The sequence below is a fragment of the Perca flavescens genome, chromosome 12 (genome assembly GCF_004354835.1).
Source record: "Perca flavescens isolate YP-PL-M2 chromosome 12, PFLA_1.0, whole genome shotgun sequence".
Lineage (NCBI taxonomy): Eukaryota > Metazoa > Chordata > Actinopteri > Perciformes > Percidae > Perca > Perca flavescens.
The window spans coordinates 21,793,011-21,813,987 of NC_041342.1; the positions used below are offsets into that span (position 1 = coordinate 21,793,011).

The 20,977-nt window shown below is 39.3% G+C and overlaps 1 protein-coding gene across 2 annotated transcripts in view; it reads right to left on the minus strand.

Annotated features, from left to right (window-relative positions):
- Positions 1 to 350: 350 nt before the first annotated feature.
- The window catches only part of st6galnac3 (ST6 (alpha-N-acetyl-neuraminyl-2,3-beta-galactosyl-1,3)-N-acetylgalactosaminide alpha-2,6-sialyltransferase 3), a 75,139-nt gene continuing 54,512 nt past the window's right edge, over positions 351 to 20,977 (minus strand). For both annotated transcript variants that reach the window (XM_028594262.1, XM_028594264.1), the window contains 2 exons: positions 6,931 to 7,038; positions 351 to 4,302 (listed from right to left, as the gene is read on the minus strand). In XM_028594262.1, the coding sequence (XP_028450063.1) occupies positions 4,113 to 4,302; positions 6,931 to 7,038 (298 nt within the window). In that variant the 3' untranslated portion in view covers positions 351 to 4,112. The remainder of the gene's footprint in view (positions 4,303 to 6,930; positions 7,039 to 20,977) is intronic.

A 20,977-nucleotide genomic window follows, 5' to 3' on the forward strand; every position in this document is an offset into this window, starting at 1 on the left:
GTAGTTTTCTCTGTTCTCACAAAGTAATCGTTAAAATCACAAAGGCCTTAATTTCTAATACTGTAGTACCTGCTGTAATGGGTGCAGATTTGTTTAAGAATATGCAAAGTAAACTCCAGGAACACGCTTCATTTTTTCCCCCAGAAAGACCAATGTAAGAAGTGCTAAATGAGAGATTGAATTGAGTTACAGATATTAGTGAAGCAGAGGCTCGCTCTTTCTGGAGTTTCAGCTGGTTGCCTGGCAACAGCTCAGAGCAGCTTGTTTTTACACTTGGTTTTTTATATTTATTAATTAAAATGAGATATTTGTTAATTAATGAGCTTTAGAGGTGCATGTAGGTGGGTTTTGTTACCTTTGGACATTTGCCAGGCTAGCTGTTTCCCCCTGAATCCAGTCTTTGTGCTAAGCTAAGCTAGCCAGCTGCTGGCTGCACATAGGAGTGGTATAATCAAACTTGTGATCCAACTACCGGACAGCGATTAAGTGTGTTTTTTCTTCCAAAAACTCAAACTGTTCCTTTTAAAGTTAAAACAAATCTTGAAAAAAATGTATCCCTGAAAATTAAAAGAATATTTTGACTCCCACTATGCTCACACTTTCATCCATAGTGTTCCTAATTCACAGCTAATGTGTCTCCAGTCCTCTTCCTGCGAGCGACAGATGATTCATGGGAGCCTATATAAGGGCGTATTTTCCATAATATCTATGGATATTCTTCCAGTGTGTTCTGGCTGAGAACAATGAAGCGTTTGTTGATGAGAAAAATAACCGAGAGCACAGCCTGAAGCAGCAGAAAATGTTGGCAACACGCAATCTGCAGCAGAAAAACAATGCAGCACACATACCACTGCATCAACAAAAAATAAAAGCAACCATTATTTTAAAAAAAAACTAATTAAAAGAAGGATGGAAGATGAACAGAAAGAAACTCTTCCAGTTGTTGAGTAAACAATTTAAAACAAATTACATAATGCACCCTAACACACCTCAAAAAGATGAGACGACTAAACAACTTAAAATCTAGGTGTGAAGCGCTTTACAATTAATGGTGACTATACTGTACAGCAGAGGTAAAACTGATTGGTGGAAAGCTGCCAGATGACTGCACAATCACAGGCTGAGTGGAAATGTATAAAATATGTACATTAATCATGTAACATGCATGGCATACTGTATGAATTCAGTATCAAGATACTGAGAGGCCCAGATCTTATCTTCCCTCTTCCTTAACAGGAGTAATAATACCGTAAGTGTTTCTGCTTTACTAACATTGTGTGGTTGATATACTTTGATCTGCAGATGCTCACAGTGCCGGGATACTGCATACCTCTCGAGCACGAGTGTCGTCCCACAGGAAATCTGACCCCTGACCCCGCCTGTGTTACGGTCATCTCCTACACGCGGAGCTACACCAGGTGGAATTTAAAATAGGGAGTTTTTACATTTTGCTGATGCTCTTGTCAGCTAGGCGGACTTACAATGAGTTTAGAGTTGTAGGTCATTCTTTGTAAGTTTTGGGGTGCCTTACTCTGTATGGAAAACAGAAAGGGATCAGATTTTCTTTTCCTGTTCCTCAAGCCAAACATGTTTTGTTTTCCAAACATGCAGCTGACACACAAGAACCCAGAAAGCAGGGTTTGGGTTGTTTGCAGGACAAAATATGTCTAGACATCTGGGTTAAAAGTGGAATAAATTTAAAATATTAGCTTTTTCTGGAGCTTTCAACTGTGTCACACAATCTACATTAGCTCAGATGTATAAGTTGAAGTTCCCATCAGTGTGCATGAAAGTTCATTCTTGGAAATAGTAGTTTGATGAAAAAAAATTTAAAGAAAAACTAAATTAGCTTGAAAAGTTAATTAGCCCCTTTTCAACCACATAGTTTTAGGCACTAAACTCATGAACAAAATCAAAAACATTTTTGTTTGTGTTTCCGCTGCAAGTGAAGAACAGTGAAGATTGAAATTGGACTTATAATGGATCAACAAATGCAGCTTTGTTTGAGATGCAATTTTTCACACAAAACAACAAAGAGTCATTGTTTTTGCAGTTACATGCAACATCAACAAACATTAGAAGAAATTTCCACTGCTAGTCATAATATGAATACCAGTGGCTATTGTTTGCTTGCTTGCTGTGTGAATGAATGTTGTACACAAGTTATACAGGAGCACGCCAGTCAATTAGTTCCTGGGGGTATGTGCTACACACAGTGGGAACTTTTCGGGGGGCAAGGAACTGAATTTAGACCCTGTTTCCTGCAGGAAACATTTCTTAAAAATGTTCCTGGGGTCCTGAAAACGTTTGAGCAGTGGAAAGCGAGGTAGTTTTTATAGATGTCTCAGTTACATACAATAATTTTTTCAACAGCATTACCTCAACGGTAGCTACATCTCGGCCAACATATCCAAAAACCCGCAAGTTTAAACCTACATGTCTTTTGACCTGTAAATCACCAAACCAATGCTTACTGAGAAAGAGTCCAAAATGGAGTGCCTATGTGTGCTAGTAAACAGTGCAGTAGGAGTGAGATTGTGAAGCTCTGCTGCAGTATATTACAGTCGTCAGGGACCCTGTGCATCAAGTCGCCTAAATTAGAAGACTTTGAATCCTTCCAGTCCTCCCCTCTGGGCAGCGGCTCTGACCGGGACACTAATCACAGCCTCAAGGAGGGAGGGGGGGGGTGGAGTCACGGTCACAGTCAGTGTATCAGCTCTCCATAGCTACCGGCCAACCTACACACCTCAGCACGCCACTGATTATTCTTCACTGTCCTGAATCAGATGCATTCAAATGTAATGACCTGAACCAGGAGACATGCACACTGCGTTCAAAGAGAAATGGGAATATGTGTTCACACAGTGATACTGTACACAAAGAGGCACAAAGCTGGATGAGAATATGAGCAAGCGAGAGAGAGGGAGCCTCTTCCTCTGTCTCTATACAATGAACTGCAGAGTATATTGCAGGCACAAAATGATAATAGAATACAATTAACTTCAAATGGTTTCACTGCACACATAAATCTCTCCCTCTGCGGGGCCACAGATGATTTAACTCCTTCCGTAAGTATGGAGTTTCTTATTGCACATTGCTCTATGTGCTTGTGATGCCCACATTGTCAATAGCACACTGTTAAAGAGTGTTAGCAACTTGTCTCTGCAGAATAAATTAGCAACCTATACCGACATCAAGCCAAAAGATTTCACAGCATTATAAAATTAAAATAAAAAGCTGACATCTTTAAGCTGTCTGAGTTTACACACAGCTTAACAACCAAGCATAATGATATAAAAAAAACTGATTTACATGTACAACTCTCGTTCACCTTGGTTTTTTTTGCTGTCTCCTTTTTTCAAATGACCCTGTTTGTTGAAGCTTTTTTAGACGCTGCAGAGTAAATTGAAAATTGCCTTCAATGATCCCTCAGTCAGAGACAAAGGCCTGAATGATACTTGTTATAGATTAATTACAGCCTGGCAGAAGAAGACAGACGCGCAGAGGAAACAGAGTAGGCGAGCTCGTCAAGCATCCATGGCAATGTGACCCGTCTTGACAGCAGCTGAGCTCTACAGTCCTGAAAAACACTTTAATTCAGCAGGCCTGCAGACATGTGAGCTGCTGAGGTCACAGAAAGTGAACAGATGGTTTCACTTCTTCCTGTTGTTTTCTAATCTTTTTTTTTTTTTTTTTTAAATTAGTCTACGAGCCATCCTTTGCTAAACTCACAGAGCAGCGAATGGATCGATTAGTCAATAAAGAGCGGCGTGCTGGGCACTTTCTTCAGCTTTCAAATTCAGAGGAAAAAGACTTAAGAAGCAAGAGATATGTTTTTGCTGTCCAGGATTGACCGGCAGTCTGTCTGATTGAGTGGCCTTCAAAAAAACAACAACCAGCACTTCCTGGATATTAGCCATCCAGAACTTGACAAACAGCCATCAACCAACGTTTTTAAAATGGATATGAAGTGAAATTTGTGCCAAGAATGATGTTTGTGCACATCAGGGAACACACTTTCGGTCAGCGTAGAGGCCCAGCTGGTCCCCAGATGACGACAATGATGATAATGACGATGATGGTGTAGTATTTCCATGTCGGTTCAGCCAGGGTCACGACAGCTGCCAAAGTGGGTTGAAGAACTTGATGGCATGAGTTTTGGCCCACTTGGTGAACACAGACTTTTCGGTGATGAAGCGGTGCCCACCGTAGGGGGCGCTCTCATGGAGCAGATACTCTGCACACTCGTCCCGGGTGCCCGCCTCGTAGTAGTGATAGGGAACCTTTCTGTAACCCTCCGTCCTAAAGAGAAAAGGAAGGAAGGAAAGAATGAGAGAGAGAAAGAGAAAGAGAGATAGAGAGAGAGAGAGACCAAAACATAATTTAATTTCTTTCAGGTCATATTTTGTAATTATTATAAACTGTGTATGTTCTTACACAGCGCCTGAAATAAAGAGTGCCTCTGCTAACTTTAGAAGAAATGTATACATTTGACATATATATATATATAATATTCTGATTATTAAGCTTCAGGATAAACAAGCAGTGGCGCGACATCATACAGGAAAGGCATGTATTTAATGAGTGCAGTGATTGTTTAAAATGTCATCCACTAAGTACATGAGTGATAATGAGATGAGATGCGACAGGATTTATCTGATTCAGCTCAGCACATAATTGGCTGATTGATTACATTTAATCAGATCAGCGCAGATTTAATCAGAGCAGTGCGTCACAATGAAAGTTAAAAGTAGAGTTGGGCTGCAATTATATCATCATGTTATTGTTACAAATTTCTGTTGTTTCAAATTAATTATTCCAAGCAAACTGCAAACAAAATTGCTTTACTAAAGTTTTAGTTTTACACGTATGAAGGATGTTGCCATTTGCGATATGTTGTTGATCATATCACCCCGCCCTTGTTAAAAGTTAAATAACACGGTATGCATAATATATGTTGCGTTGTAAAGTAACATAGGTGTTTGTCATTCCAAACCAGGTCTACAATACACGAAAACATTTTGCTCTGATTGTGCAATATCAGTTTGCTTCTATTATTGGAATTCACATTTTTTTTGTGTAGGTACATAAATAATATATATTAAATATAATAATATACTGTTTTAATATGGTTTTACTTGTGAGACCAAATTTTGGGCTGGTACATTTTCAGCACAGTTTGGGAAAAATTCCAGTCAGCAAATTCCAGCTTTAAAAACTATTATCTGAAATAATAGGCACACTAAATTATTAAACTGAAGATCCTTCAGGACAGCATCAGCAGTTTGAACGAAGGCTGCCCCGGGCAATATTCAACTTCGGCAGGTTTCCGTCATTTAAAAAAAAACAGGAGCTGCTGTTGGTGGCCAAATTTATTCAATAAATACTATTATTATTTTCTAAAATATCATAACAAAATTTTTTTCCTTTTCTTAGCCAAAGTAAATCTAGAAAGGCACTCGAAGAGTGCAGACGTCTGCCAAGGCCAATCTGCTCCAAAATGTAATGGGTTCTTCCTTGGCCCATGCTACACCCTTCCACCAAGTTTAATGAAAATCGTAGTTTTTCCATAATCCTGTTGACAAAAAGACAAACAAACCAAACCGGCAACATAACCTCCTTGGCAGAGAGTAATGTACAGTAGTAGGGCAGTTAAGCCATTCTGACCTGAATTTCATGACGGGTCACCCTGTTTACAGTTTCTTCAAACCATTAAAAACAGTAGAATAGATTCATTGTGCACTCTTCAGATGGTTTCCAGTAGCGAGTGACGGCTTTATGAGAAGATGACATGTACAATATCATTGGGAGAATGAACACAGACTGAAGAGAAACAGCCATCACATCAGCCAGTCAGGAGGTTCACAGCGAGAACGCAACTATGGCTGTCTGCCAGCTTACAGTAATACATAGCCCAATCACTGCCTCTCTTCTCTCTGTGTCACACAGTGGGGCACACCAACGTTAACAAATAAATTAAATTTCACCCTCCCTGCAGCACCTATTGGAAATCCAGCGCACATATCTGCAGAGGTCAATTCTGACTAGAGCTGTGAACATCGTCACACAAAACATGTCTTCTTCTTGTTGTGCTGGAGCAGCTGGCGCCCAATAGCACTTTGTGTGACAATAAATTGTCCATTCAGGATCTCAGTGAAACAAAATATCTTCCTGTCTCATGCAGGAAGGAAGGAAACAAGTGAGAGACAGGCAGGTAGAGAACACTGCCACCTAACTGCCTCACTGAATCATAAAATCCTCAGTGCTGGTTGAATTATCACTCCTCTCTGCCATGTGTCTGGGGCTGTTTATATTTCAACTCCCGCTGTGCACGGGGAACATGGAGAGGATAAAAGGCAGGATTTTCACTGCGTATTAGGTAAAAGTGTTTGATTCGGGGGGATAGAGAGAGTGCTCAGGTTGAGCTGCGGGAGCGCAGTGGAGATGTAGGGAGAAAGAAGGCGAGTCAATCAAGACTGAGATGACTTGAGACCAAGCAGCCAATGCCCAGAGCAACGGCATCTTGTTTGTCATCCCTCCTGTGGCCTCGCAGCCAGACAGTAATCACTCACCCAAGAGTCAGAGAGAAGAAGACAGGCCAATATACAAATAAAACTTTAAGCAGCGAAGGAATTGGGTGCTTCAGCCCAGCCACCCGCAGCATCGGAGACTCTGCAGCCTGCTGGGTATTCTAGGCAGGAAAACATAATGGTATTCACGTCACAGAGAATCCAATATGGATTTCAGCATAGAAATTCAGCCATTAAATCCAAACTGTGGAATTGAAAATGTATTCCAACTGGGCAGTCCGCAATTATGGAAGGCTGCGATTGGCTGGCGCTGCTGCGAATGTGAATATAGTTTTCAAAGTTTTTGTCGGAACATGAGCATTTTTCATCCAAGTATGGAAGGTTATAGTTGGTGTCTTACTTGCAATAGGTGTCATTTATCATCCCGTAGATATGGATCTCTTTGCACATGTCCATGGCGAGGATGAGAGTGAACCAGCCGGTGCTGAGGTAGGAGCCGGACTGGATCCTGCGAACACACAAAGACAGCTCTTTTACTGTAATATTAATTTGCATAAAAAGACATTTTGCATCAAAACAAAAACACCTATAGAGATTCCAAGACGCCATTTCTCTGACCTTTGTACTGTACTTTGCTCTTGTATGCTTGTAATGCAGCAGAATTAAAATTATTCTATTATCTGTTTGTATTGTAGGTTACTCTGAATCAGAGCCTCAGCTAGGGATCAAACATGTAAATGCATCTGCAGCACAGCCCCCAGGTGTATAACCATATGTCTGTCTTCCTATTAGTTATTAAGACATTTCTCTAATGTTAAAGACCCATTTACTATTTTGTACATAAATGTTAAAGAGGTTGTAAAATTCACACTTCAGTATACGTTACTGGGTTGTTGAACAGCTCATCATCACAACAGCAGCACACACGTCGTGCTCTGTGAATGACGCAGGAACCCCCGTGGGCCTATCAATAACAACATCAGCATCGTACTTGTGGTGTTATGACCTATCAAAGTAAAAAAATAAAATAAAGGAAGCATCTATTTTTTGTTTGTTAGATTATCATCTAACACACAACACACTAACACACTGTGAGGTGAATCTTCACTCGAAACCAGACAAGTAAGTGGGTCATAGAGTGTACACCCGCATGGCAGGGGGCTCTGCGCTCCCAGAGGGGGCCCTACCTTTCAGCAATGCAGAATACTACAAGTAGCTGTAGACCTTGTATAAATTAAACTGAGTGCACAGCATGATACTGATAATGATGAGGGGGGAAAATGGCAGCATCAACACAGTGTGACACAGTATCAGCACAGAGATTATAGAGGACCACAGAGTCATATAAATGGTTATAAAGCATCTACTCATTGATATCTGACTGGAGAATAAATACAGGAAATAATAAAAACAAATTGCAAATCAATATATTGATGAAGTTATTCTTTGAAATTTTAAATGGACAATCAAAAGGAGAATTATCAAAATGGTTTACAAATTAATATATAAATCCACCAATAAATAAGTCAAATAAAAAGGATTTATAAAGAAAACATCATAAATCAATCAATACATACATGAAATTACAAATTAATACCCAAACACAATAAATAACAGTTAGAAAAAAATATATATCTTTATTCACAAACTAAATTCAAATTACATATTTTCATCAGGAAATTGAAAAGAGTAATTGCTTTTTGTATTTGTTTCTCCATTTACCCGGTGCTTATTATTTTTTCTTTCTCTTAGCATTTACTAATGGATTAATTTACTAATGTGTAAACTCTTTAAATAATTCCTATTTGTATTGTCCCAATAGATATCAGTTACTAGAATGGTTTACAACCTTTATATTCCATGTCTCTATGGTGCTCCACAAGAGAGGACCGAGATGAAAAAAAATAACAAAGTGGTCCACAGGAACGGCAAATTAAAGACTAAAAAACCAGAAGAAATTGACATTCTTCCTAAAATAACATGGATGTTGAGAACAGCAAATCCTGTATGCCATGACGCATCCTGTCAGAGTTAGAGCACCAGCAGGAATGCTGCCTTATTGTTAAAGTGCCTTGGACAGCTCCAGCATCCCTGGCTGCTCCAGGATCAGCACCATGGACAGTGCTCAACACAAACCAACTGTTTCTCAACATTTTTGGCATGTGATCCATAAAAAAGAAAAAAAAAAAGAAGGAATGTCTATTTGTTCCCCCTCATCATCCCGATGCATTGTCTACCAGCAGTGACCAATTCAACCAAATAACAAATGAATAATTCTCAGCTATAAAATCATTCAGTAATTCACAGGAAAACCAGACTAATAGTCTTCAGCCATGCTAGGAGCTCTGTGAGGTTGTACAGCTGATTTTAGCTAAATGCTAATGTCAGCAAGTTAACATGCTCTTAATGACAATGCTAACATGTTGATGTTTAGCAGATATAATGTTCACCATGGTCACTGTCTTCATTTAGTGTGTTAGCATGCTAACATTAGGCTGGCATGGGAATGTCATTAGATGTGCAGGTATTTAGTAATAAACCAAATTAAACCCAATTAAACTAAAATCATCTTAATAAATGAAATAAAGGTTATTGTAATTCATACTGAGGGGAAAGTTTGTACAAAATCCATTCAATAGTTGTTTTCACTGAAAACTAAAATGTAAACCTCATGGTGGCGCTACAGGTAAAGTCAGTCAGGAGATTATCAAGTCATTAGGATTTATCCTTTGGGAACCATAAATTTATAAAATTTTATGGAAATCCATCACACAGTTATGCTAGTTGATATTTCAGGCTGGACCCTAGACTGTAAAAAACTAGGTCTGGACCAAAGTGGAGGACCTGGCCAACCAGAAGACAGACCAACCCACCGCCATCCACAAAGCCATGCCGCTAGCATGGCTAAAAAGCAAAGATTAGAGGAAAGTGTTAAAAAAAAAAATAGGAGTAATTTGGTGCAGCAGAAAAATGGTTTCTCTGCTGTCCTTTTCTGTTAACCATTTCTTGATCCCTTGGATTTTGGGAACCACTGTCTTAAATAATCTACCTCTAAAAAGGAAATCACAGGGATGTTTTAAGCTGTAGCTGGACTACTTATAGTCATGAACCTTTATCACAGCTAAACAGGTTATTGTAGAAGAGTAAATTTAAATTAACCAAAGCTTGTCGCGATCCAGAAGTCTCCTGCTGGCAAATTAAATCACAGAGCGAAAGACTGGGACAATAACATTGATAGGAACCTGCACAGACGCATTTCAACAGCTTGAAAAAAAAAGTAATTTCCACAGTTGTGTGGAAAATATTGCTGTAAATCAGAAATAATTAACTAAAACTCTCATTTCTCTTACAGTGCCTTGCAAAAGTATTCACCCCCCCTGGCATTTTTCGTGTTTTGTTGCCTCACAACCTGGAATCAACAGATTGTTTGAGGATTTGAATCATTTAATTTACAGAACATGCCCACTTTGAAGATGTTTTTATTTATTGTGAAGCAAACAAATAGGACAAAATAACAGAAAAAGTCAATGTGCATAACTATTCACCCCCTAAAGTCAATACTTTGTAGAGCCACCTTTTGCGGCAATCACAGCTCCAAGTCACTTTGGATAAGTCTCTATGAGCTTGCCACATCTTACCACTGGGATTTTTGCCCATTCCTCCTTGCAAAACTGCTCCAGCTCCTTTAAGTTGGATGGTTTGCGCTTGTGAACAGCAATCTTTAAGTCTGACCACAGATTTTCTATTGGATTGAGGTCTGGGCTTTGACTAGGCCATTCCAACACATTTACCTGTTTCCCCTTTAACCACTCAAGTGCTGTTTTAGCAGTGAGTTTGGGGTGATTGTCCTGCTGGAAGGTGAACCTCCGTCCTAGCCTCAAATCACGCACAGAGTGGTACAGGTTTTGCTCAAGAATATCCCTGTATTTGGCACCATCCATCTTTCCCTCAACTCTGACCAGTTTCCCAGTACCGGCTGCTGAAAAACATCCCCACAGCATGATGCTGCGACCACCATGTTTCACTGTGGGGATGGTGTTCTTTGGGTGATGTGATGTGTTGGGTTCGTGCCAGACATAGCGTTTTCTTTGATGGCCGAAAAGTTCAATTTTAGTCTCATCAGACCAGAGCACCTTCCTCCATACATTTTGGGAGTGTCCCACATGCCTTTTCGCAAACTCAAAACGTGCGATTTTGTTTTTTGCTGAAAGTAATGGCTTTCTTCTGGCCAATCTGCCATAAAGCCCAACTCCATGGAGTGTACGGCTTATTGTCGTCCTATGTACAGATACTCCAGTCTCTGCTGTGGAACTCTGCAGCTCCTCCGGTGTTACTTTAGGTCTCTGTGCTGCATCTCTGATTAATACCCTCCTTGCCCGGTCCGTGAGTTTTGGTGGGTGGCTGTCTCTTGGCAGGTTTGCTGTTGTGCCATGTTCTTTCCATTTGGTTATGATAGATTTGATGGTGCTCCTGGGGATCATCAAAGATTTGGATATTTTTTTATAACCTAACCCTGACTTGTACTTCTCAACAACATTGTCCCTTACTTGTTTGGAGAGTTCCTTGGTCTTCATGGCAGTATTTGGTTAGTGGTGCCTCTTGCTTAGGTGTTGCAGCCTCTGGGGCCTTTCAAAAAAGGTGTGTATATGTAATGACAGATCATGTAACACATGTAACATTTTATGGGCTTCATAACAAAGGGGGTGAATACATACGCACATGCCAATTTTCAGTTTTTTATTTCTAAAAAATAGTTTTATGCATATATTTTTCTCATTTCACTTCACCAATTTAGACTATTGTGTTCTGATCCATCACATGAAATTATGATTAAAAAAACATTGAACTAAAGGCTGTAATGTAACAAAATAGGTAAAAAGCCAAGGGGGGTGAATACTTTTGCAAGGCACTGTATATTGTTGTGCTGTGAAAGCAGCCGGCATTCGACTGATGCATGTCTTTGAATAATAACCAATTCACATCATAATCCAGCCTGTTTCAATGTAACTATGTAAATATGACTTCATATCACTGAGAAACATCACATCTACATTTCTCATTACGTCTGTCACTTAACACTTGATGGAGAAGACATGTAATTTCCTTGTCTCTTGTCATTGTTGCCAGTTTTTCAAATGATATACAAATAATTAATTAAATAATTAAAAGGAAAGGAGATGGTGGAGGTGGCTGATGAGATGGAATGGGATAAGAAAAACTAATTTGCATTACAGAGTTGTGTCCAAAATCTATTAAAGATATTACATGTTTACCTTTCAATATTTCAAAAATTTAATTTTAATAACATGGGATGATTCAAACATGGTCTTAAAATTGTTAAAAAACTGACAGATATATAAACATATACAATGACACAATAGAAATCTTTAAAACCCAATAAAAATATTATAGCACTCTGTGAGGCCTTTACAAATGGATAAGAGGCCCTGTCAGAGAATTCTTTCGAGTTCTTAACTACATTTCAACTCATAGTTTGTTTTCAGTTAGTGTTATCAAATTACGCCAAGTGGAAACATTTTTTGACTGTTTTAATGCCCAAAAATGTTTGTTTTATTATAAGAAGGCCATAAAGTAGATGCTGCATTCATCATTCATTCTTTGGCTTGCAGAGACCTCCTTAAATATTTTCCAGAGTCCATATTATGCTAACACATGCATCATTAAATGCAAGGAGGTCAAATTTTAACATGGGAGAAACATTTACACAGTGTAGATTGCACCACTGAGCAGGTGGAGGCTGCAGCGTCTTGTTCAAGGACAGTTTGACGTGACACTACGCTGCTGAGAGACAAATCTGTTCTGGGGATCGAACCTATGAACTTTCTGATAATGGGCAGTCTCTCCAGCCACATGAACACTGGGCTTACCAGTGCTGCGTTCTGTCGCTTTCCTTATTAAGTAAGTCTCTTATCTTTGGTGCTTAGTAATAATTGCTGTGGTGTTACTGCCCTGCACTATTTAGAGATCAGTCAAACAATGTGAATAATACTCTTGACGTATGTGTCCCTGGCGATCAAGTTGATGAAGTTGAGGAGTTTCTGTAGGTGGTGCTCTTATCATTGTCAGTTCAGCTGTTTTTCTTCTGCTTATTATAAATTAACTTCTGTTGCTGCTGATTAACAAGTAAAATGTGTTATTCATCCCTGTACAGCTGAGGATTTGTTCGTAAGACCAAACTAAGTGTGATTATCACAGAAACTGAAAAGGATTCATGAGCTAAATTCTGGTTGAATCATTTGGCTACAGGACCTTAGACAGGATTTTAGAAAACATAAATCCAAGTGGCCCCTGACACTCCCCCACCCCACGTAATGCAGATAATTATGACCAAATAACAAAAAACTATCAAATATATTTTATTAATTTAGATTTTTAGCCATGCTAGTGCCATGGCTCTAGAGATGGTCACGGTTGGTCACCCACTGAAATATCTCAACAAATACCAGATATCGGAACATTTTGTAGAGATGTTCACAGTGCCCAGAGGCTGAATCTGGCTTGTACCTATTTTTTTTAACCAAACACAACAGTCCTGGGCGGTGCTAAGCCCCGATAGTAGAAATGGCAAGATGGGAGACGCTTTGTCAGGCTTTATCTCAGCAATGTGCATCCGTTAAGCCAGGCTAATGATCCCCTGACTTTTCCTCTAGCCACGAGGTGCACATTTGTGATTTTGAATGAAATATCTCAACAACTATTGGTAAGATTACCATGGACTTTGATACACACATTTGTCAAGATGAATTGCAATAACTTGACTCCTTAACTTTTTATCTATCGCAATCATCACCAAATACCTGCAATCAGGACTTTAACTTTTTTGATCACCAGCCAACATGGCTAGTAGATTTTCAAAGTTACTAGCCAATCAGATTTTCCACTAGCCACATGCTTTTTTTTTTTTTTTTTTTTTTTTCATATGTCATACGTTTTTTTCCTTACTAACACATTTTCCATTTCAACTCCTCTGGTTTGTTTTGCACCGTTCCGTTCATCTTCTCCGTGTCAACGTAGCTCGTTATCGATACCACACACGCTAGGCACATAGCCAATGGTTGTGTGACACGTCAAAACATAGTGTTCATGGGAAATGTGGAATTAGTACTACAGGCAGTGTTGCCAGATAAAGACAACGTTTCCAAGCCAAACACACACAAAACTGCCCACATTTCTTGGCAGAAAACAGACAAAAATGACTTGTCGCATTGTTTCTGCAGCCTGCTGATTCAAACAGACGCTGTGTGATTTGCTTTATTCATCACCAGCCAAATTGGCTAGTAACTTTACAATGTTAATTTTAGTTAATTAGTTATTTTAGTTAATTTTTACCCACATTTGGCGGGTTAGCAGGTGTCAATTTAAAGCCATGCCTGCAAAACTTATAACATTCTCATGAGACCTTGGATGTACTTTAGTTTAGTGATAATTAGCAATTAGCAAATATGGCTAAAGAGGAGTAGGAGATAGAGTTAGGATATGAGGGCAGACTCTAAATACACCACTATTCTTTGCGAGAGACACACGCACACGCACACGTACACACACACACACACACAGCCAAATTCAGTGAGCTTAAATGGCAGAAACTAGCTGGAATTTATTTAGAAACCAATCACCAAACTAAACTATTGTTTGAATCATACTTACTGTAAAATGTGGCTTTAAGGCCCCAAGTGCACAATGTAGTTTAGCTATTAGTTTGGAAGGCCCAACAAACTCTCTGGCACACACTGACGCCAAGGCTGTGGTGAGTTGAAATTACAAAAAATATGCATTTTGTTGTAATAAAGGAGTGGAGGAGCACAGAAGGGAAATAGCACATTATCAGTGATACACAGCTCGGCAGCTCTCAGCCGTCAGAGCTGTCAACACATCACCTTTACCCTGCATTATTCATTAGCGATTTGCCACTCAAGCAGCAGACACACAGAATACAGGCACACACACATACATTCATTCACACACATACACCACATCCCCAGTTGAGTGCTGAATGTCCTGGAGCGAAAAAAAGCTTGCTGAAATAAATAAAAGGGTGGGATCTGCTGACCTGATAACTAACATTTCAAAGCAGGTGTGTAGAAGTGGAGATGCAGAGTGAACGGGTTCAACAGACAATGTGTTTACCTTTGCCAATCATAATGGCACAACTTTGCAGAGAGGACGTTGTTATTGTGTGGCCAATTTAAAACAGAGATAAAGCCTGGTGTGAACCTGCTTTGGCAGGCGACAAATAACATCCAGAGCCAGAGGACAGAGAAAATGTAATTTGCTTGTTTTGTTAAAGCAGAGAAACACAGCCTTTTACTCAAAGACAGCAAACAAAAGGTGTCATGAGGTCTGGCTCGACACTGCCTGGCTTTTTACAGAGTCTCCTTTAGCCCCACTGCCACAGCTTTCTTGAAAAATGAAACATAATAAATTATGTTTGGGCATGAGCCGAGCTGAACAAAAATGAGAAAACACACGTAAAAAGCTCTGTTAAATCCTTCTTTTTCTGTCTATCTCCAACGCAAACCTGAGTCAAGTGAGGCAGGAGTGATTGGGACTGACATGCTGGGACTCTGCAGTGATACCTGCACTGGGAAATGAAGGGTGTTTGAGAAATAAAGTTCGACACTCTGAGCAGGGTCTAAGTAAATAATCCCTGAAGTCTGACTGAGCTGGAGCTTATTGTGCTTTACCTGCCGGGCGCCAGAGGCTAAGGAGCTGCGAGGATCAGCGAGAGGCTCCTCTACCTCCGACTCTGTTCAATAACTCGCACTTGACATTCACAGCAGGCAAGCTGTCCACATGTGCGAGAAAATCCAAAGTGACGACCAGTTTAGTCGAACCGTGCTTTATATATGCCTCTACAGCTGCACAAATGTGATATGACACCTGTCAAAAACACTTAGGGGGATATAACTCAACTCTACTGTGAGAAGTTGATTTGCATTTTGGAAGGAAATCACTGACTGTAAAAAGTTATTATTGACTGCACGTCAGACAAAAGATGATATTATACAATATAAGATAAATGCAAATATTCACATAATTAGACACCTGCGTTTGTAGGAGTACCTGGTCGCATAATATGAATGTTGATCTCAACAATTAAAAACAAAAATAGACACTTTTAGCAGGCCATAAATCATGGATTGAAAGGAGTAGTTTCACATCTTGTAAAATACACTCATTTGCTTTGGCTTGCCGAGTTAGATGAAAAGATCGATACTGCTCTCATGTCTGTACTCTAAATTATGAAGCTACAGCCTGCTTGGCTTAGCACAAAAGACTGGAAACAGGGGGAAACAGCTAGCATGGCAGTGTCCAACAGTAACAAAATTAGCTAGATCGATGTATTTTATTTATTCATTTATTTAAACTTTATTTAGCCAGGAAGTCTCTTGAAATACATTATCTCTTTTACAATAGCAACATGGCCAAAATGTCAGCCATAAGATAGAGGTAGAAGGGACACCCCTTTCTACGTGGCAGCACGGTGGCTCAGTGGTTAGCACTTCTGCCTCACAGCAATAAGGTTCTGGGTTTGAACCCAAGTCATCCCAGGCCTCTCTGTGTGGAGTTTGCATGTTCTCCCTGTGCTTGCGTGGGTTTCTTCCGGGTGCTCCAGTTTAGTTTCTTCCCACCATAAAGACATGCGAAAATTAGCCGACTGGCTAACACTGGCGCATTTACAGAAATGTTGATTAATGTGCATTGTCCTAATATAAATAAATAAATCTTCTTCACATAAGTCACAAACTATACACTATAAAAACAAATTCAAATTCAACTAAATTTAGACTTAACCTGTTGTTCTTTGGAGCAGTACAATGATTTTTACTCTTTAAATGGTGCAAAGCACTTTGCAACACAGTGTTTAAAAGTGCTATATAAATAAAGTTACATTAATAAAAGTATACCCAGAAGCAGGATCAGCGCAGTCTGTTCTTTTCAGCCAGGTCAGTGTGTGCTCCCACACACTGACTTATCAAATCACTTCAGACACAATCTGTAGAGAGCATTTCATCAAACGGTCTTCTTCTTCTCCTAGAGGAGGAGGGTAGGCATCATATGAACCATCTATGTCCCTTAATCTCTTTTTCTCGCTCCTATTCTGCTTCAAAGAAATTGCCAGTCAAACCGAGCTTAATACTGTATACTATAATAATTAGGGGTGTGAATTTTCACTGGTCTCACGATTCGATTATCCTGTTAATGATTCGAATCGATTCAATATCCCAATGCACCACGATGCGTCACCTCAACAATATTATTATATACTGCTACACATGGTTTTCATCAACAAATTCAAGAATGAACTTCACTTTTTATTGTATCTGTATGAACAGACAACAGACAAAAGGCAAAAACTAAAAAAAGGAGTGACTGGAAAATCAAAAGTAGGCAATAATCGATTATGGTCTGTCACTGCGGTGCAAGAATCACCTAGGTCCGCATCACGATGCATCGATGCAATGATTAATTTCAACACCCCTAATAATAATATTTCCTTTATTTGCCAAGTACATTTACACATGCAAAGAATGTATACTCTGCATTTAACCCATCCTAACTAATTAGGAGCAGTGGGTAGCCATAGTCCTGCACGGGGAACAACTCCAGTTATAAAGCCAATGCCTACAGTATGTCAAGGGCAATGGCAGGAGATGGTACTTGCTTCCTAAGTACCATCAAACCATTGCATTCTAAAGAAGGGCTTTTTCATAAGATGTTTTGAAATGTATCCTTTCTCCAGAGCCATGAACAGCAGACTGGCCTCCTGTTCTTCATCCAGATATATGAATTGTTTTTTCTGGCAAGATGTAGGCTGATGCAAATTACTTTTCGTTATTATTTACTTCATACAAACAGGCCGCGAGACAAGTCGTTGCGTTTGCCCATGGGCGAGTTCTGTGTAGAGAAACAACATACTGTGTCTTCCTATGTCTCTGAAGCAGCTGAGGAGCCTCTGGGACAACACAGTGACAAAATCCATAGCAGAGCCGTGGGGTAAAAACAGGGCTTTTTTTGTAATATTTTTCTTTTTACACAGACCACAGGACACAGCAATTTATTTTAATGATGGGAATGAGCGATGCGCAGCCGTGTAGGCTTTCTGAGGCGTTTCTTAATTCTGCCTGGAGGCAATATGAAGCATCGGGGGTGACGTCCACAACCTGCATTATGAAAAAGATAATTTGCTTTCTTCAAGTCTAGTTTTGTTTACTTTTGTACCAGTACGCAAGGGTAACCCTCGAAAAAAAAAGATGCTTGTTGATGCAGAGAAGCTCCATCTTTTGCTTGGTTGTCGGGTCAGAAACTAGCTCGCTTTTAAGATGATTTCGTCTTTTTCTTTCTCTCCAATGACACTCTTGACTTGAAACGATGAACTCATCTCCCTTTAACCTACTTTAATGGCAGTACATTGTTAATACTGTATAAGTATATGTTATTAGCCATGGCAGTGTGGCTCTTAGGCAATTTAAATATTTCCAACTATTTAATAGAATGGCATGACATTTTGTGAATCCTACTGACTTTCAACCCAAGTGTGAGTCCTTAAAGTAATGAAATCAGACCGAACAAGGGAAAAAGCTACACTAATGAACCAAGAGGACAAAGCTTTAACTGTTACAATAACAGGTGTGTTAAATAAATTTGTAATTTTAGCCAAATGATAGCAACAGCAGCTTTTTATTTTGAACAAACTTACATGATATTATGTTCAAAGTTCTCCTGCCTTTTCTTTTTTACAAACTGTATCCATTTCTGCATTACAACTCTGTCAACTTCAAAATGAAACAAGTCTAGTGTGTCTCACGGTACAGATACACCATATCTACTTCTATTTTTCTGGGACCTTGGATCATGTTTCCCCTGGAACACTATAAAAAATGTCAGTGTCCATTTGTGACTGTACTGCTCAATGCCTATAAAAAAGATAAGGCTGGCAATATTTTGTATTTGTTTTTTACTCCACAAGAATCATGAAAAGACCAAGACCAGTTTGATTTGATCCTTTTAGTATCAGTATTGTCTATATAGTTAAATATATACAGTATAGCCAGATATATATTATTCCTCTGTGTCATAGAGCTCCATTTCTCCTTTCATTATAATGAACACTGTTCATTTTGAGTCGATCCCACATACACCGTCCTACTGCTATACATACTCACTAGACCACCAATTGTGTGCTAATCTGCAGCTAAAAATAGTCCCCAAAAAAAGCACTATTTACTTCTGTTTGAGTAACATTTTCTTGAAACTACAGTGTCCAGCAGTTTTGTTTAAACAAATTGTTTATTTCTGTTAAAGTTTTTTCCTTTGTCCAGAAGGTTTTGATAGTCTTTTTATCATTGGTTAAGTTTATGGGCAATCATTTCAATATTTTATTAAAATTGTGAAATCGCTCTCTTTCCCTAAATGTATCTTATATTATCTCTATTCAAAAAATAAATACAAATCAATAGCTTTTTCTGTTTTGTCTTTAGATATGCAACAATCTCTTTTCTTTTGGAATTTCCCTTTGTACTGTAGTCCTTTAGGGCCTGATGATATTGGATTTTAGTCCGTTGGGGATCTCTTTTTTTCTGTTTCAATATTCTTAGCTGTTTTCACATTTTCTCACTCCAACGACCCATTTTCACCATTTCCTATCCACAATTTCTCTCTCTGACCCTTTCAACTCTCATCTTCTTTCCCTCCCACTCTGTTCACCCCTCTCTCTGTTCTGATCCACTCTCCCTGACTCCCCTGAGTTAAAGGCCTTGATGCCCTCCTAAAGCAGATGTCAATATGAGTGTGGTGAGAGGACGGAGGACAGAGGGCTGGTAAAAAGGGACATAAAGGCTCTGAACTCCCTGTGTGGACGCTGATATCCCTGCAAACAACCAAAAGTTGTTACACTGCTTTGACATTTTGCACAAAGTTAAGTACTCCCTAAATAGCTAAACCTCGGTACAGTGAGCTTTGGAAGTCAAATTGTGCTCAATTTTATTGGTGATGGAAACCAGGAGGGAGAAGACATGGTGCTGACAAAACCATGATACTATGAAAATACCAGTTGGGTAGAAATGTATTCTTAATCTTAACCTTTCCTGAAGTGTCTCAAGTCGCTTCAAAGCATGCTGCTGCTGCTGATGATACATTTAATCATCTGCTCTGTCATCACTACTCAACCTTTTCTAATATGCAATCTCACCTAGCCTGTGGAGTGTCTGCCTGTTTGAGTTGGCAAATGTCATCATAATCAGCTTTAATCATAAAACTTGAAGGGAGGTGGCATGTGACTGATATTTCAGTGTAAAATACAACTGCTACATTAGCTAAAAATGGGGTGCAGCAGTAAATTATGCCTCATTAACCCAAAGGAAATGCTGCAAAAGTGAAAAGTGGCAGATTCATAATGAGTAAGGTAATAAGTCTGGCCAAAGTCCAGATTCTGGTAAGTTTTCTTTCTTCTTAAAGTTTGTCTGATGTTTCTGATTAAATGACCAGCCTGCAGTGGTGGAGGAAGTATTCATTATCCATTAATCAACTGATTGATTGATTGTTTGGTTTGTAAAAATTCATAAAATAGTGAGAAATGCTGTCACAATTGCCCAGAGCCCAAAGTGACACATTCATAATGTTGGTTTTGTCCAACCAACAGTCCAAACCTCACAGTAAAAAATAAAATAAAATAAAAAAAGATGAAATAATAAGAAAATAATGATCAAAATAATTAAAAGGAAAAGCAGCAAATCTTCACATTTGTAAAGCTGGTTGATACTAACCCTGGTAAAAGATAGACTGGTTGTCAAACTAACCAAAGCCTACAACTTGAGCCTACTTTTGATTTTGTTCTTTTTTGTCCATATAAGAGCTGCTTAACTGTGCACCTTCTCCATCAGCTATTTCTGCTTACTTCTGGATTTGATGAAGTTTCAATATTGACTGAAATGAGGGCACTTCAAAAATGATATGAAAATCTAATCTGATATCATGATCATAGTCCTGTCATGCAGAGAGTAGTCTAAATCCACGACGTTCCACTTACGGGATTGCTCCGGTGCTGCCGTAATTTTAAACTCTGGTGATTTATGAGGACTATGGTTAACTGCTCCTCAGATCTCTGCAGGGTAAATCCAGACAGCTAACTTTTGAACGTACACCGTGGCTCCGTCCGGCGCTTAGCACCACCCAAGACGATTGTGATTGGTTTAAAGAAATAAACCAGAGTATGTTTTTCTCCCATCCCAGAATGTTGTGTGACCCTCCTCTGCAGCGCTGTGGAGGAAGGTCTGGCAATACGAGACTATGCAGAGAGAGAAAGCATGGATTGTACATAATTGTGCTGCTGCGTCTCATTTCTTGACATGAACTCCCCTACAGAGTCTCTGTGCTGCTAGCATGATCCAGGCTGCTGTGTTCACTGACACTGCAGTGGAGGACAT